Source organism: Hyaena hyaena, unplaced genomic scaffold (assembly GCF_003009895.1).
Source record: "Hyaena hyaena isolate Hyena2069 unplaced genomic scaffold, ASM300989v1 scaffold_240, whole genome shotgun sequence".
In the NCBI taxonomy this organism is placed as follows: Eukaryota; Metazoa; Chordata; class Mammalia; order Carnivora; family Hyaenidae; genus Hyaena; species Hyaena hyaena.
The window spans coordinates 372,884-390,144 of NW_024080873.1; the positions used below are offsets into that span (position 1 = coordinate 372,884).

General features: G+C 42.1%; 1 protein-coding gene, 1 non-coding gene and 1 pseudogene across 4 annotated transcripts in view; 1 reads left to right on the forward strand and 2 right to left on the reverse strand.

The window, feature by feature from the left end:
• The window catches only part of FOCAD (focadhesin), a 387,127-nt gene that overhangs the window by 208,564 nt on the left and 161,302 nt on the right, over positions 1–17,261 (reverse strand). For all 3 annotated transcript variants that reach the window (XM_039244410.1, XM_039244408.1, XM_039244409.1), the window contains exons 10-11: positions 13,452–13,654; positions 2,825–3,082 (exon numbers count right to left, since the gene is read on the reverse strand). In XM_039244410.1, coding sequence (XP_039100341.1) covers positions 2,825–3,082; positions 13,452–13,654 — 461 coding nt within the window. The remainder of the gene's footprint in view (positions 1–2,824; positions 3,083–13,451; positions 13,655–17,261) is intronic.
• Positions 7,812–7,940, reverse strand: LOC120239901. Its single transcript, XR_005530534.1, has one exon. It is a non-coding gene; the product is annotated as a small nucleolar RNA SNORA30/SNORA37 family (small nucleolar RNA).
• Positions 14,422–15,426, forward strand: LOC120239896 (annotated as a pseudogene).

The window sequence follows — 17,261 nt, forward strand, 5'->3', positions numbered from 1 at the left end:
TCTCTCTCTCTCTCTCTCCTAGAAATAAATAAAACATTAAAAAAAATAATATATCTAATAAATTATATCTTATGCTTTATATTAATACAATTACATAATCTAGTATATTAAATATATAGTACAAAAAATTATAGCACATATTATAATAATTAGCTAGTAACATAATTAATATAATATAGCTAAGCTAATAGATACGGAAGGTTTTAAGAACTCAATAGCAGTCTTTTCTTCTCAGAGGACAAAAGGGTCAGAAGACCATCTTGGGGGTCGGTTCAGAGAGTCTCAGGTAAACACACAGCATTTACCTGAAGCTGCCCTGTTGATTCAGAGTTATTAACCTCTTCTTACGGAAGTTCTATCAGTCTGAGACATTTCCAAACTGTCCACAGTCATGTTACACAGACTGGCCAATCATTAGCTAAGGGTTCAAAATATGATTTGATATTGCCCCTTTTTTTTTTAATGTTTTATTTATTTGTAGGAGAGAGAGAGAGACAGCGTGAGCAGGGGTGGGTCAGAGAGAGAGGGAGACACAGACTCCGAAATAGGCTCCAGGCTCTGAGCTGGCAGTCAGCACAGAGCCCGATGCGGGGCTCGAACCCACGAACCGTGAGATCATGACCTAAGCGAAAGTCGGACGCTTAACCAACTAAGCCACCCAGGCGCCCCTGATATTGCCCTTTTTAAGAACTATAATGCTCAGGGGCACCTAGGTGGCTCAGTCAGTTGAGCACCCAGCTATTGATTTCGGCTCAGGTCAACACTCATGGGCTCAAGTCCTGCATCTGGCTCCATGCTCAGCATGTGCTAAGGGAGATTCTCTTTCTCCCTCTGTCCTTCTCCCCCTGCTCATGCTCTCATTCATTGTCTCTCTCTAAAAAATAAGTAAAAATAAAACTGTAAAGTTCAGAAAATGTCCTCATTTAGGCCTACAGTCCACATCATCCTTAATTAACTTGGTAGAGTCCATTTTGAATATTCACTACCAATGATTTCACACAAGATGAAAACAGGTCCTGAACAAATCATAGAGGTGGTAAAAAGCTCTCTGAGGAAGAAAGAATGAGGCCAACTGGACATCACTGTACATGAGCCAAGAAGCCATGTGCTTCAATTCTCATTCAGGCATCTCTGCAGGCAGCCTGAATGACATATATCAAAACGTAGGAATTTAACATTACTCAGTATCAGAAAGACAGGAGCTATTTATAAACATAACCAAAAAGCACAGTAATCTATCAAAGTCTATTCCCAGAAAAAAACAACTCATTTAAGAAATAGCTGGTACTCTCGCTTGTTATAAGCACAGGCTATGATATAAAAACCTCTCTCTAAACTAAATTGATGCATTTAAAACTTTCAAGTCTTCCATGGGAATTTACACAGGATGCTCATTCTTGGATATCTCCCCAGAACATTTCCTCCACGAATGTAAAAGGCACTTAACTTCTACCCAGTGCTGCCTAACCTGAGCTTGTGTCTTCTGCAAATTAAATCTCATGATGTCTGGGTAAGAAAACTATGAGGATTATTAGTAACTACTGAGAGCATTCCTAGATAGGGAGAGGGGGGAAGAGTTTCCTATTTTTTTTTTCAAGTGTCAATTTATTGTTGTGTCTTTGGGCAACTTTCTGATTATTTTAACATCATCTGTGTCTAGTTAACTCTAAAATAGTACTGAGAAAGCCAACTTCCCTTCAGACTACTTAACTCCGCAGTCTTAAAGCTATAAATCCCGATGGAAAATGCAGGTACCAAAGGAGCCAGGTGAGAGACAAGGGCGAAAACTCACTGAGGAAGAAGATGCATCAAAATGCATCACAGATCCACTTGGAAAATCAGACCACAAGAAGTCTAGTCCGAAGGAAAACTTTTTGTGATCAATTTTAGTGGTCCTTTACTTGACTAAAAGGAAGGAGCATAACAAGTTGGGAATAAAAAGAATCCAAATAAATTAATTTCACATCTTAAACACATTTATACTGCCTCTACCAACTGAATTGTTTCCTGTAGGAACACAAATTTTCCAGAGAGAGATGAACTTTTCCTTCACCTCGTTTGAAAAGAAGCATAAGCACACATAATAATACACAGAATAATAAAAATACCACATATATGGTTAGGAAACCCTTCCCTTCGGAGGAAATTAATTCTTGAAAGGCTATCCAATGAGAAAAAATTAGACTGCTTTACCAAGAATAAGGTTAGTTTCAAAAGGGGGAAGGGAGTCTTATTAATGTCTAACACTAGACATTACTGTTAATTACACTCCAAGGTCTGTGCAGATAGGAAGAATCATTGTTTACCCCCATATCCCACCATGGTCATTATTACCACAGATAGCAAGGACCCAGTATTTTTTAGTTTATTAAGGGGCTGAATGAAGATAGCATCAAATTGCTAAAAGTTAAAAAGAGACTAATGCCTACTACATAGGTACCTTTATCCTAAATTGATTAATCTGCATCCACTTTAAAAGATCAATATTAGAACTAAGGGATATTCATCTGGGACCAGGCTGCAAGAGTTAACAAAAGTGTAACAAATTACCAAATCTACCAATAGACAGCAATACCACAAAGAGCACCATGTGTAGATTTCAGTGTAAAGTGTGCTTTCGTGAAGGAAACATCTGCATCATTAAGTATATTATCAACTCCGTGTAAGGCCAAAAAAGAACCAAATGGGAAGATGAAGATAGCCTAAAAAAGGAATCAACCCATAATGTAAAAATGATAAGAGTCATCCACAAACTAAGAATAATCTACAATTTCAACAATAAAGCTTTACTTCCCGTTACTGCTCCATTATTTGCTTACTTTACCTGAGAGGAATCTGCTTGGGCTAATTTTGTAGTGACCTTCAGTATTTGGCGAAGATTCTGTCCTTGATCTTCAACAAGGAGGTAAGCCAGCAGAAGAAACACATGCACAGGGATTACTGTGGTTATAGGGAGCAAGGACTCTATGGAAAACAACCAGTCACTTGCAGCAGACTTTTCTCTCATTGCTTCGAGGATCCTCCAGGCTGTAAATATTGATCCATACATGCTGGTTATGGGGAACGCAAGCTTGTAGGAGAGCTGAAAAAAATAAACAGAAAAAAGGCATGACTACATGAGGGAAGTATATCTGTCAGAAATATATTCATTTATTTTCTTATAGTTCACTGTAAGAAATCAATCCTTCCAACAAAATACGAAATTTTTGATGCCTGCCAAAAACTTCTCACCATATATCTGAGCTAACAGGATTATGCAAAAAGAACACAGTTGTTAGATGGAACTCTAGAACAGATTTTTTCAACCTTTCCTCCCATTCACCATTCACTCCCAGGTAAGGCAGGGGGAAAAAAAGGATCAATACACAAGATCCAGAGGCAACCGAGTTTGAAGAGAACTCATTATCACTAAAAAAGTATTTACCAGTGAGAGGGAAGATGTAAAGGAAAAAAAAAAAGTCATTGTTATCTGCCCAGCTCCAGCTTCAGTGAGAGGCAACCCTGGGCAGGTGGCAGACTTCGACTGAGGACAGTTCATTTTTGTCACAGACAGTATGTTAATAGGAACAGATTGGTTCAGTTGGAACCTGAGAATATGAATAACTGAATAGCTCCTGACAGCTCTATACTGAAATGATACCCAAAGATGATGTTATTGATGAAGTCAATCTGAGAAATGGCTCCTCACAGAAAAGATGCAGTGCAGTCAGGGACAGAGAATAGACCGAACTCTGCCAGAGTGAGCAGTGTGCCCAAATGGCTAAGGAAAAGCATTACATATTGCCTGCTAATAAGATAATTCAATTCATTTAGGGGTGCCTGGGTGGCTCAGGCAGTTGAGCGTCTGACTACAGCTCAGGTCATGATGTCACGGCTTGTGAGTTCAAGCCCCGCATCAGGCTCTATGCTGACAACTCAGAGCCTGGAGGCTGCTTCACATTCGGTCTCCCTCCTCTGCTCATGCTCAGTCTGTCAGTCTCTCTCAAAGATAAAATAATAAAACCAGAAAAAAAATTTTTTTAAGTAATTCGTTTAGAATGTGATGCAACAAATTCAAAATCTCTAGAATCTAATGGTCTAGTTCTTAGAAACTAATTTATATGGATATAGGTAACAACTAAAAGAATGGGAAGTAAAAATTAAGCTTTATACAAGTTTTTTGACCTGGAAATGGTGTCACATGTTCTTCAGACTGAGCCAGCCAGGCACCTCTGAAATTTTTTTAAATAACAGCTTTCTTGGGGCGCTTGGGAGGCTCAGTCTGTTCAGTGTCCAACTCTTGGTTTCAGCAGAGGTCATGATCTCACGGTCATGGGATCAAGCCCCACATCGGGCTCTGCACTGGGCGTGGGGCCTGCTTAAGATTCTCTCTCTCCCTTTCCCTCTGCCCCTGCCCTTCTCACACTCTCTCTCAAAACATACAAATAAAGTTTAAAATTCAGTGAATTTTAGTAATTTATGGAGTAGTGGAACCATCACCACCACTAACTTTCATCACCCAAAAGGAAACCCCATACCCATTACGTCACTCCTCATTCCCCCAACGCCACCCTCACAGCCCCTGGCAACCACTAATTAATTTACTTTGTTTCCATTCTGGCTATTTCATATAATAAGAACCACACAATATGTATTTTCTGGTGGCTGGCTCCTTCCACACAGCATGTTTTCAAGGTTCCTCCAGGGTGTAGCTGTATCAATGCTCCATTTCTTTTCACTGTCAAATAAGATTCCATTGTATGGATATACCACATTTTTATCCATTCGTCAATTAATGGACATTGGGCAGTTTCCACTTTTTGGCTATTATGTGCAGTGCTGCTGTGACAGTCCTATAAAAATTTTGTGAGACTCAGGTGTTCAATTATCTCAGGTATATGCTTTAGAGCAGAGACAACATTTAAAAGTAAATCCCACTGTAAAAACAAATTGAGAAGCTATCTTTATTGCTATGAAAAGATCTCTGATATGAATACACAAGATACAGATAATGTCCCTGGAATGCTCTCAATTATTTAAAAAAATTTTTTTTTTATGTTTTATTTATTTCTAGGAGAGAGAGAGAGAGAGAGAGAGAGAGCGTGAGCAGGGGAGGGTCAGAGAGAGAGGGAGTCACAGACTGAAACAGGCTTCAGGCTCCAAGCCGGCAGTCAGCACAGAGCCCGACGCGGGGCTTGAACCCACGAACCGTGAGATCATGACTTAAGCGAAAGTCGGATGCTTAACCGACTAAGCCACCCAGGCGCCCCTCTCAATTATTTTTTTAAAGGGGGGAGGACTATATATCTGTATTTGCTTGTTTATGCAAATAAAAGTATGAGGCCAATACAAAAGAAATGAATACCTACTAATCATTATCTATTTGAGAGGATGGAAACTGAACAACCCAAATTAAGGGTAAGAAGCAAACTTTTCACTGTATACCCCTTTGTAATTCTGGAACCACTTTAATGTGTTAAATTTTAAAGATTACATTTTTAAAATTTAATATCTACATTTATTACAGCTCTCTGTCAAAATACATCCCCCAACCAAAGATGAAATTCATAGAAGACTAGAGTTAAAGTCTTTAGATAAATGACAAACAGCATCGGACCTGAGACTTAAAAGTCCAGGACATGGGGCGCCTGAGTGGTTCAGTTGGTTGACATGTGACTTTGGCTCAGGTCATGATCTTGCAGTTTATGAGTTTGAGCCCTATATTGAGCTTTCTGCTGACAGCTCAACCTGGAGCCTGCTTCTGATTCTGTGTCTCCCTCTCTCTCGGCCCCTCCCCAATGCGCACTTGGTCTCTCACTCTCCTTCAAAAATAAACATTCCAGAAGAGACCCCGAATAGCCATCGCAATCTTGAAAAAGAAAACAAAAGCAGGAGGCATCACAATCCCAGACTTCAAGCTGTATTACAAAGCTGTAATCATCAAGACAGTATGGTACAAGCACAAAAACAGACACTCAGATCAATGGAACAGAATAGAGAACCCGAAATGGACCCACAAACGTATGGCCAACTAATCTTTGACAGAGCAGAAAAGAATATTCAATGGAATAAAGGCAGTCTTTTCAGCAAGTGGTGCTGGGAAAACTGGACAGCGACATGTAGAAAAATGAACCTGGACCACTTTCTTACACTATACACAAAAATAAACTCAAAATAGATGAAAGACCTAAATGTAAGACAGGAAACCATCAAAATCCTAGAGGAGAAAGCAGGCAAAAATCTCTAACCTCGGCCATAGCAACTTCTTACTCAATATGTCTCTGGAGGCAAGGGCAACAAAAGCAAAAATGAACTACTGGGACCTCATCAAAATGAAAAGCTTCTGCACAGTGAAGGAAACAATCAGCAAAACTAAAAGGCAACTGACAGAATGGAAGAAGATATTTGCAAAGACATATCAGATAAAGGGTTAGTATCCAAAATCTGTAAAGGACTTACCAAACTTAACACCCAAGAAACAAATAATCCAGTGAGGAAATGGGTGAAGGCCATGAATAGACACTTCTCCAAAGAAAACATCCAGATGGCCAACCAACACATGAAAAAATGCTCAACATCACTCATCACCAGGGAAATACACATCAAAACCACAATGAGATACTACCTCACACATTCTGTTAATGTCAGAACGGCTAACATTAACAACTCAGACAAAAACAGATGTTGGCGGGCATAAAGAGAAAGAGGATCTCTCTTGCACTGCTGGTACGAATGCCAATGGGTGCAGCCACTCTAGAAAACAGTATAACGGTTCCTCAAAAAATTAAAAATAGAACTACCCTACGACCCAGCAATTGCACTACTAGGTATTTATCCAAGGGATGCAGGTATGCTGTTTCGAAGGGGCACATGCACCCCAATGTTTATAGCAGCACTATCAACAATAGCCAAAGTATGGAAAGAGCTCAAATGTCCATCAATGGATGAATGGATAAAGATGTGGTATATATATACAATGGAGTATTACTTGGCAATCAGAAAGAATGAACTCTTGCTATTTGCAACTAATGTGGATGAAACTAGAGGGTATTCTGCTAAGCAAAATTAGTCAGAGAAAGACAGATATCATATGACTTCACTCATGTGAGGACTTTAAGACATGGAACAGATGAACATAAGGGAAGGGAAGCAAAAATAATATAAAAACAGGGAGAAAGACAAAACATAAGAGATTCTAAAATATGGAGAACAAACAGAGGGTTACTGGAGGGGTTGTGGGAGGGGGGATGGCCTAAATGGGTAAGGGGCATTAAGGAATCTACTCCTGAAATCACTGTTGCACTGTATGCTAACTAACTTGGATGTAAATTAATTAATTAATTAAAAAAAAAAGAAACAAATATTTTAAAAATTTGTAAAGGCCAGGACTTTAGCCCAGCCATCCCAGCTACTGGCTCCTCCACAATCTCCAAGCCTTAACTGGCTCATTTGTAAAATGGACCTAATGACTACCTTCCTGCCAAGATTACTAAGGGAGACGTCGACACAATCAAGCACCTAGCGCAGTATTTCAAGTTGCAAAATACAGGGAAATATCATCACTGTCATCTTTAGGAGAGAAAAACAAAGCTGGTGGAGAGAAGTATTAAAGAAAATAACTGGAAATCACCATTAACCATAAACTGAGTCAAAAGCCGCAAGCAACATTACACAGACATGTTAAGAGTAAACATACGGACACAGAAAAGCAATCCTGTTTGACTTGAAGTATTAGGTTGATGTTCAGGCTCTGTGTCTTGTCTGTTTGTTTGCCTAAGGTTAGAACAGTGGGAGAAAAGCACAATGTTGAATGAGACATCACAGAACAGTCTCTCTGTCCCAGTGAGTGACGGCTGCCCCTGGCACAGTCCCAGGGCGAGGATGCAACTCCGGGTTTTCTCTAAGTACCAGCCACCAAATCCTGGCCCCACAGCTAGGAGAAGGGCCTGTGAAAGTGCTGGCAGGCACTTGGTTTTAGAGGAGAAAGCAGGTGTTTAAAAATAAAAGAGGTTTATGTTCAGTGAATGACATCTCAGTAAAAAATGAAAAAGAAACCATAAAAAAAACATCTGAATGAATATTAAATGGTTGTAAAGCATCTTTTACAGATATTAGTTGAGAATCATCCTTCTAAAAAGCTTGTGATAAAAACATTTAAGTCTGTTAAGTATTAATGATAAGACAGGCAACCGATAGTACTTCTTTGTCTAAAGGGGTCTGAAAAAGAAATTGTGAATTCAGTGAATATAGCTTTTCATTAACTTGAAAGAATAACACTCATCTGTAATAGTAACTAAAATAGGCTTAACCAAAGTGAAGGCAGGATTTTATCAGGAGAGGAAGTATGGAAACTCAAATCGGGAGTCTCTTACAAGAAGGAAAAGTTTCTGCTAGGGAGGATTTCATCGCTCACCAGAACCAGAAGCAGAAGACTAGACTGGACAAAGCCCCAATAGTCTCTCTCTGCTCTGTATCTCTGTGAGGAGCTAGTCAAGAGTGGGGAGCTTTGGGAGGGCTACTAACCACCAAAAGACAATCTACACCGTCCTCAGTATCCATGTTATTCAGAAGACAATGTTAGATGTACAAGATCCACGACCTACTAACTTCTTTTCACTTCCAACCAAAGCTTTTAAGAAACAGTTTATTTTAATGTACTATGACTAAGTGCTTGCATCTAAAACTGAAACTCTACTCTATTTACCCCCAAGTTCAGCACAAAAGATGCTAAATTACCACACCACCACCAACAACATCAAAGGAAGCAACAGGATGTAGGCTCTACAGTTAAACAGTTAAAACTCTGAATCTCGACTCTATCCTTCCCTACCCGTGTGATTTGGGCAACTTCGTTAACCTCTCTGGTCTCAGTTTCTTTTCTTGTCAAGTGAGTATTCTAAGAATGTCATTGGGGAAACACAAATCAAAACCACAATGAAAAAGGTACTTCACACCAACCAGAAGCAAAAAAACAAAAACAAAAAACAAAAACCAACAACAACAACAAAAAAACAAAAAAAGTAAAAACAGACAATGAGAAGGGCTGACAAGGATGTGGACAAATTGGAGACTTCATACAGCTCGTGGGAATGTCCTTGTGGAACACAGTTTGGCAGCACCTCCAACAGTCAGTAGAGTTATCGTATGATTTAACACTTCCGCTCCTACGGATCTAACCCACGAGACATGAAAACAAGGCCACATAAAAACACGTATAGGAATGTTCATAACAGCGCTGTTCATACTAGCCAAAAAGTGACAACCCAAATGTTCATCAACAGATGAGAGGAAAAGTAAAATGTGGTGCATGTTCATGCAGTGCAGTCTTATTCAGGGATTTTGCCTACCATGGAGGAGCATGGCCCACAGGGAGTGGCTTCCTACAGACCAGCTCCAGCATGAGGCACCCAAGCGAACTCCACCGTCCAGCAGGCCAGAGCCACACTGTTTGCGTCAAGGCCTGATCGCAGTCTTGAGTGGGGAGATGCTCTCAGTTCCTTCCTGGTTGACTCACCCCAGTCCTAGTAGTGGTAGCTGCTCCTTACACTTAATAATGCAATATTCCTTTGAGCCTCCTTTATGAATTAATAATTCTTTGTAGGAAGTTTTTCTTTGTTCAAATTACCAGCATGGTTCACTCTTTCCTGCCTAGCCCCAGACTCATACACTGGTGCTTTCTCCCCGCCATTCTCTGGGGGTCAGGGCAGTAAGATTTTAAGCATGTTAGAGGTGCCTGGGTGGCTCAGTTGGTTAAGAGTCCGACTTTGGCTCAGGTCGCGGTCACGCAGTTTGTGGGTTCAAGCCCCTCATAGGGCTCTGCACTGATGATGTGGAAACTGGGAGTCTCTCTCTCTCTCTCTCTCTCCATCTTTCTCTGTCTCTGACCCACTTGTTCTGTCAAAATAAATAAATAAACTTAAAAAGATTTTAAGGGGCACCTGGGTGGCTCAGTTGGTTAAGCGTCCAACTTTTGCCCAGGTCATGACCTCACGGTTCGTTGGTTCAAGCCCCACATCAGGCTCAGAGCCTGGAGCTTGCTTTGGAATCTGTGTCTTCCTTTCTCTCTGCCCTTCTCCTGCTTGCTCACTCTCTCTCTCTCTCTCTCTCTCCCCAAAATAAACAAATATTAAAAATTAAAAAAAAAAGATTTTAAGGATGTTAGAATTTATAACTAGTGTCTGATATTTTTTTAACCCAGAAAAACACAAACTGGCAGTTTTAAATATCACATTTAATACCCTAATAGAAAGGATCCTGTTTTGCATACACAATTAAAAAATAGTGAAAGGTTATTAGATTATGTTAATCTTTAAAAATAAGATGAGTGGCTGTTCTGATACCTTACATTTTTTAATTCTTAAAAATTGGAAGTTAAAATGTGTTTAATTTCATGGTTATCAGCATTTCAGAAATAGATAGGTTAATGCAGAGTTACATGGCATAGGATATGTACCTTTGTTTTCATTCATCAGAAGAACTAGGCTTTTGAAGAACTGCTCCAGTTCTAAATCATATATGCTAAGTCAGAGACACCCATCAAAAAGTAATTTAAAAAACAAGATCTGTGGTTTTATTCAAAGGTGTTTTTTGAGAGAGAAAGAGAGTGTGTGTGTGTGCATGCAGGTGCAAGTAGTGGAGGGGCAGAGGGAGAGAGAATCTTAAGCAGACTCCAGGCTCGACACAGAGTTCAATCCCACAAGCCTGGGATCATGCCCTGACCTGAAATCAAGAGCCAAATGCTCAACTGACTAAGCCACCTAGGAGCCCCAGGTCTTTAGATAATATATAGAGATAGTAAAATGATCTTCTGTTTCCTTATCAGAAGCACACATTCCTCACTGAATAGAAATTTACTGAATGTCGATCATGTGGTAAACACTGTGTTAGGTATGGAGGATACAAACATCAATAGGCAACATGCTAGCTTATTTAAGTAGTAGAAAATAGAGTATTCAATTAACAACTGGCTAAAGCATTTTTGAAGGCTCTCATCTACAATCAGCTGGAAAAGATAAAGCAGAAAACACATGTGGAAAAATACAAAAAGTTCAACAACTGTTGCAATGTCAACTTTAATGTGCTTAGAACATAAAGACTAAAAAGGGCCAAGATTCTTTCCCTTGAAAAGCTCACAGCAGAGCTGAAGATACAAATACGTTGCCCCCCAAATTAAGACACAGCACAACTGAGTAATGTTCTAAGTGCTGGGGAACGCAAAGGAGACGGTAATGAATTCAGACTCCAGGAGGCTGAGAATGTTCGGCCGGGTCTTGAAGAATGAGTAGGTCAGGCAAAGGAGACAAAAGAGCATTATGTGCAAAAGCAAAGATGCGGGGAGAGACTTAGAGACTTTGCATCCTGTTAAATTTATAGGTATGTTTGGAATATAAAGGCCTGGACAGGTGCAGAAGAAAAGCCAACAGTAAACCGCAGCTTCCGTTTTTAAAAATGGTGATCGTAACTCCACGCTAAGCATCCACAAAGCAGCACATTATCATCAGGAGAATGTTTATAGCCCTAATGGTATTCCTTCCTCCTCCCTCTTCACCAGCTGCTGAAGACAGAGTCCAGCTATTAGCGTTAATGAATAAGATTCCCACACACCTAAGCGAACAGTCAACTGAGCACCCGTGTATTCGAGTCAGAGTGATTCTCAATAAATATCACTTGTGAGCTAAAAGCACAGAACTCTTAAACGTAAGTACATCCTGCCTTGCCCCCATCCAGAATGAAATCATTGTTCTATACAAGCCAGCCAGGAATGAATGTAAAAAGGCTTTCAGAAAAGCTGGGCAGGGCGCCTGCGTGGCTCAGGGTTAAGCAATGGACTTGGGCTCAGGTCATGATCTCACCACTCGTGAGTTCAAGCCCTGTGTCGGGCTCTATGCTGACAGTTCAGAGCCTGGAGCCTGCTTCAGATTCTATGTCTCCGTCTCTCTCTGCCCCTCCCCTACTCGCACTCTGTCCCTCTCTCAAAAATAAACAAACATTAAAAAAATTACATATATGATCTAACCATCAGCAACAACAACAAAAAAAAATAAAAACATTTAAAAAAAATAATTAAAAAAAAAAAAGAAGAAGAAAGAAAACCCAGGCCACATTCTGCACTCATATTAGAGCAAGTACGAGAACTTCCTTCCCTCTTTTTTTTTTTTTTTTTTTTTAGTAGTTAATGTTTATTTTTGAGAGAGAGAGAGTGCGAATACAGGTGGGGGAGGGGCACAGGGGTAGGAGGGCAGAGGATTCAAAGTGGGCTCTGCACTGACAGCAGCAAACCCCATGTGGGGCATGGACTCACAAATGGCGAGATCATGACCTGAGCTAAAATCGGACATTTAACCCACTGAGCCACCTGGCACCCAAGAACTTTCTTCTCTTGTTGCGAGTCAATTACCTACGTCAAGTTTTAAAGTTTTGGACAAACAATTAGGAATTCGGATGCTACAGTATAGGGTCAATTTGCCTACAGGCTAGTTTTCGCTGTGCCCTCAAGCAAGGAATTACAGTGCCTGGATTTTTGCTGCTAGAACATTTAACAATACACGATTCCAGGTGTCCTTGCTTTTGCAGATGAAACAACCATGACTCTCGCCTGCATTTATATAATGTCACTCTCCACGGAGACAGAAGATGTTTCACCTGTTTTACTTCTTTCATCCTCATTCGATCCCCATGAAATTGGTAGTTGGGAAATAATCCTACTTTTTCCTGAAGGCAAAGCTCAAATACCAAAAGAGAAAAAGTCTAACAAATGTAGGCCCAGAACCCAGCCACTAACCAGATGTTGGCAATACCTTTACATTATCATAACAAATGGTGAGGTTGATGGAGCAGAAAGGGGTAGGCCTGGCAGGCAGGAACACGGGCGAGGTGGGAAAGACCCGCAGTCTTCCAAGAGAAGGCAGCAGAGTGGGGGCACACACGGGAGACAGCAGGAGCCATTAAGCCAAGGAAAAGGGCAGAAGGTGCTACATATTAAAGAATGAAGTCCTATGTCTTACAGATGCCAGAGCTTCCACGCATTTAAGGAGATTTCCAGCCTTGGATCGTCCCAGATGTAGCAATATGCTGCCCTTCCTACAGTATAAGAAAGAAGGCTTCCGTGCTCAAATGTGTTGGAGAAGCACTACGTTAAATAGAACTAGTTCCTTTTCTGATTGCTCAGGACCTTTCACGCCTAATGGAGACAGGGAACTCGAAGAAAAAAATTATACGGCATTTCCAAAATTTATTTCACCCTCTCCATTCACAGTCCCAAAGAATATACTAATAGCTACACAAAATTTATTTCACCCTCCCCTCTCGCAGTCCAGAGGAATATACTAATAGCTATGCTGCTGTCTGACAGAATGGAAACATGTCAGGCGTTTAAACCCAAACAGATACTTCATCAGGATATGAGATTATCTGCACAAACCTAAGTCCCACATTACCTCTTTCCTGAAGCAAAACAAGGCTGAACGCATTACCTTTTGATGGTCATCTCTGTAGGATTCCTGCTGCACTATTTCCAATAGGTTTAGGGCCAAGTGCTGCCTAGAGGGGCCTTCTTCATCCATGGACATACAGTCTTCCAAGGCCGTGGACGACAGGATCTGCAGAAGGGGCATCACCAGCACCAAGGAGCACTTTGGGATTTTCTGACCCTCAGTAGAAGAGAGGAGCTTCAGAGCTATTCATCAAAACAATAATTCACAGTTAAAAACTTACTACCACGATCCAACCAAAATGCCATTTTGTTCAAGAGCAATATGCAAAAAGTTTTCTTACCCCTTTACAGTTGGGTCAGACACATAACTAAGATGAGAAATCTTATCCTTTTAGAAATTAAGGGACATGAAAATGAACTATTATCAACGGCAAACTGTTAATGCAGGTAACAGGAAAGCGCTCTTAGGAAAATACACACTACAGAGTATAAACCAACTCTGTAATTAAATATGAATTTCTTTACAATACAGTTCGACTTTTGCCCTTGTACTGTCAGACCTTTCTACTGCCAGCAGCAGAGACAGACCAGAGTTCCTGATCAATGGGTCCTAACACTGATGTGCATGCTCCCCTTACAAACCCAGCTGACAATTACATTGAGGTGCCGAAGCAGGGATAGTCTTCAGTGTAATTGCTAAAATGTTGATCAGTCCATAACCAGCAACAATCAAACCCATTTTTATAAATGATTTTTTTTACACACTCAGCTTCCACATCAGAAATATACATATGAACGTATAACACATTAGTCGCATGTATCATCTCCCCTAGGCCATTAACATAATGAGTTCAAGCCTAAATATTTTTTCACAATTATTTGATGAACCCTAATTTACAGAAAGATGTTATTCATAGGATTCAGAGATAGATTTCCAAAGTGATCAACTGAATTACCCACTACAGCACAAAAAGATTCTATGAGCCTGAAGTCACGTCAAGGAGTTGCCAATGTTTTCTTCCAATCAGAAATCTACCCTGGGTGTCACCCGCCTGGCGGCTGTGATGCATAGCTGCTGGCCCTGGGGCTCGCTCCTCAGGCTGCTGGGACTGGTCTCGACTGCGGTCACCTGACCGACTGGGACCTGACTTCGCTGCATTGCCACTTCAGCACTTTCTGCAAATGTGACTTCCAGCCCTACTTCCAGGGTCTGGAGTGTGACTGGCCCAGCACCTGGCCGGCCAGCACTTGGCCAGGGCGCTGGTGGCGAAGGCACTGAATGCCTTCTTGCAGGACCCAACCCCACCCAGCCCCTGGTCCTCTCCCTGCACAGCTGGCCGGGCAATGGCAAGTCCCAGGTCAGCTCCCTGCTGGCGCAGGGGTAGCCTCGGCAGCCATGTCGTGTACATCACCCTTTCCCATCACCCACTTCCCCCATCCTGGTCACATGGAGTGCTACAAGAAGGATCTTAAGCTCTGGGTCCAGGGGAACCTCGCTGCCTGCACCTGCTCCCTCTTCCTCTTTGACGAGATGGTCAAGCTGGCCCCAGGCCTGATGGTGGTCCCACAACCTCTCCTGGGCTCCTCTTGCATCGTGTTCAGGACCAACTAGCCCAAAGCTATGTTCATCTTCATCAGCAACACTGGCAGCGATTAGACCGACCAGGTGGCAGATGGCACAGCCACCGGGACCGTAAGGAGATCCACATTCCATAGCCGGACTGGCTATCACCCCGGCCGTGCAGGACCACTACCGGCCCCACTCCACCCCCACCCCGCGTGGCTTCTGGCGCTCAGGCATCATGGAAGAGCATCTCCCAGATGTCCCGGTGCCCTTCCTACCGCTGCAGCAGCACCACGTGAGGCACTGTGTGCTCAACGAGCTGGGCCTAGGGCCCAGGGAAGAGGTTGTACAGGTTGTGCTGGACAGCATCATCTCTTTCCCGGAGGAGAAGCAGCTCTTTTCCTCCAATGGCTGCAGGACTGAACTTTCCAGAATTGCCTTCATCCTCTGACTCTCTAGATGGCACCCCTGTCCTCCTGGCCAGGAGGTGCAGGAAAGCCCTGGCACCGCTGTAGTAGGGACCCTTTACCTGAGCGAGACCGAGTTCAAAGTGATGAGGTGGAGGTATGCTGGCCAGGCTATGGGACAGAGGCCTTAACTGGTCTCAGGGCATCTGGGCCTTTGCTTCCTTCCCTAGGGAAACCACTGGTGACCTCGGGACTTCACTGAGCCTTGCCCTTGGCCTCCAGCTTGAGCCTTCTTAAAATGTGAACTGTAACTCAGGGGACTGTGGCTCATGGCTGTGCCCCCTCCCTCTTCAGTCCATTACTTTTGGCCCCTTGCTCTGGCACCATATCCTCAACCCTCCACTCCACACCCTGTGCCCCAATATCACAAAGCCAGGCTGAGACTTTTCAGTCTTCATGAACAGAGGGACCCAAGCTGCCACTTGGGCCTGGTGTTTAAAGGTTTTAATTTTAAAGAGAACAAATACAATAAACTTAGCCATGGGACTGGGGGGGTGGGGGGGAGAGAAGAAGTCAACCCTAAGCACGATATGAAATCCAAACACCTGTTACTCTAACACGCTAATTGACCTCTTCTGTCTGGGTATTAGAGTGTGTTGTTTATTATTATTAGGTTTTAAGAATCTGGAATGCTTCACAAATCTGCACATATCCTTGCACAGACACTATGCAAATCTTCTCTGGATTGTTCCACGTGAGCCATGAGTCTTAATCCGTGATTCTCTCTGAGAGATTAGGAAAATTCAGGATCTTTTATAAAACAGGAAACGCACAGATTTCTGGCTTCTACATTATCAATCATCCAGTCGTTTTCAGAAGTTGTGATTTACAATCAAGGCTGGTGTCACTAACGAAGAAGCCTAACGTGTTAATGCCGTGCATTTGGCAGATTTGAAATCATCAACATCCTCTTGGTTCTCCTATTTGAACTCACTCTTGCCCAGTATACAAACACCACCTTCCATATTTTCAACATAACATCCTGGATGATAGAAATCCTCTAAAGCCAGACTGGAGGGCCGGTTATACAACTCTGTAAATTTGGTTTTTTTAATAAAAGCTACTTTACACTATAAAATGGGGAACTTTATGATAAATAAACTATACTGCTAAAGCTGCTAAAAAAAAAAAGGAAACAAGAGAAACAAGAGTATGGCTGTCCGAAACGCTAGTCCTGCGGGAGGATGTTACCCCTACTTCCAAAAGAACAACATCACCTAAAAAGGCAAAAGCAGTTCAGAAAGAGCCTCAGGAGGGCACAAACAAGGCCAACAGACAAACAGCGGGGAAAGCCAAGGGTGCCCTCCATGTGCTCAAGCCATTGTCAAGACCGACTGTAAACGGATGAGCAATTCACCCTCAAAGTCATGATGAATTTCAATGCCCGCCACAAAGCTCACGATCAGTGTGCACTTTAAAATGACGTGGGGATAGATGGATGGGATCATGGCACCATGTACCATAATGTAGTCAGATCCTCCCTTACCACACAGATTGGACTAGACCAAGTAAAGCAAGGTGACATTAGCATAAAAGCTGCGTTTTAAAGGTGTGGCATCATTACCAGTCTGTGGGCCCTAGCAACTTGCTGCTTTACCATTTTCGTAAATGCACATTTTTACCCACCTCTTTAACCCCATTTCTAGCTCTCGTTTAAAATCAATCCGGGGGTCGCCTGGGTGGCTTAGTCAGTTAAGTGTCCAACTTTCGCTTAGGTCATGATCTCGCGGTTCGTGGGTTCGAGCCCCGCGTCGGGCTCTGTGCTGACTGCCAGCTCAGAGCCTGGAGCCTGTTTCAGAGTCTGCGTTTCCCTCTCTCT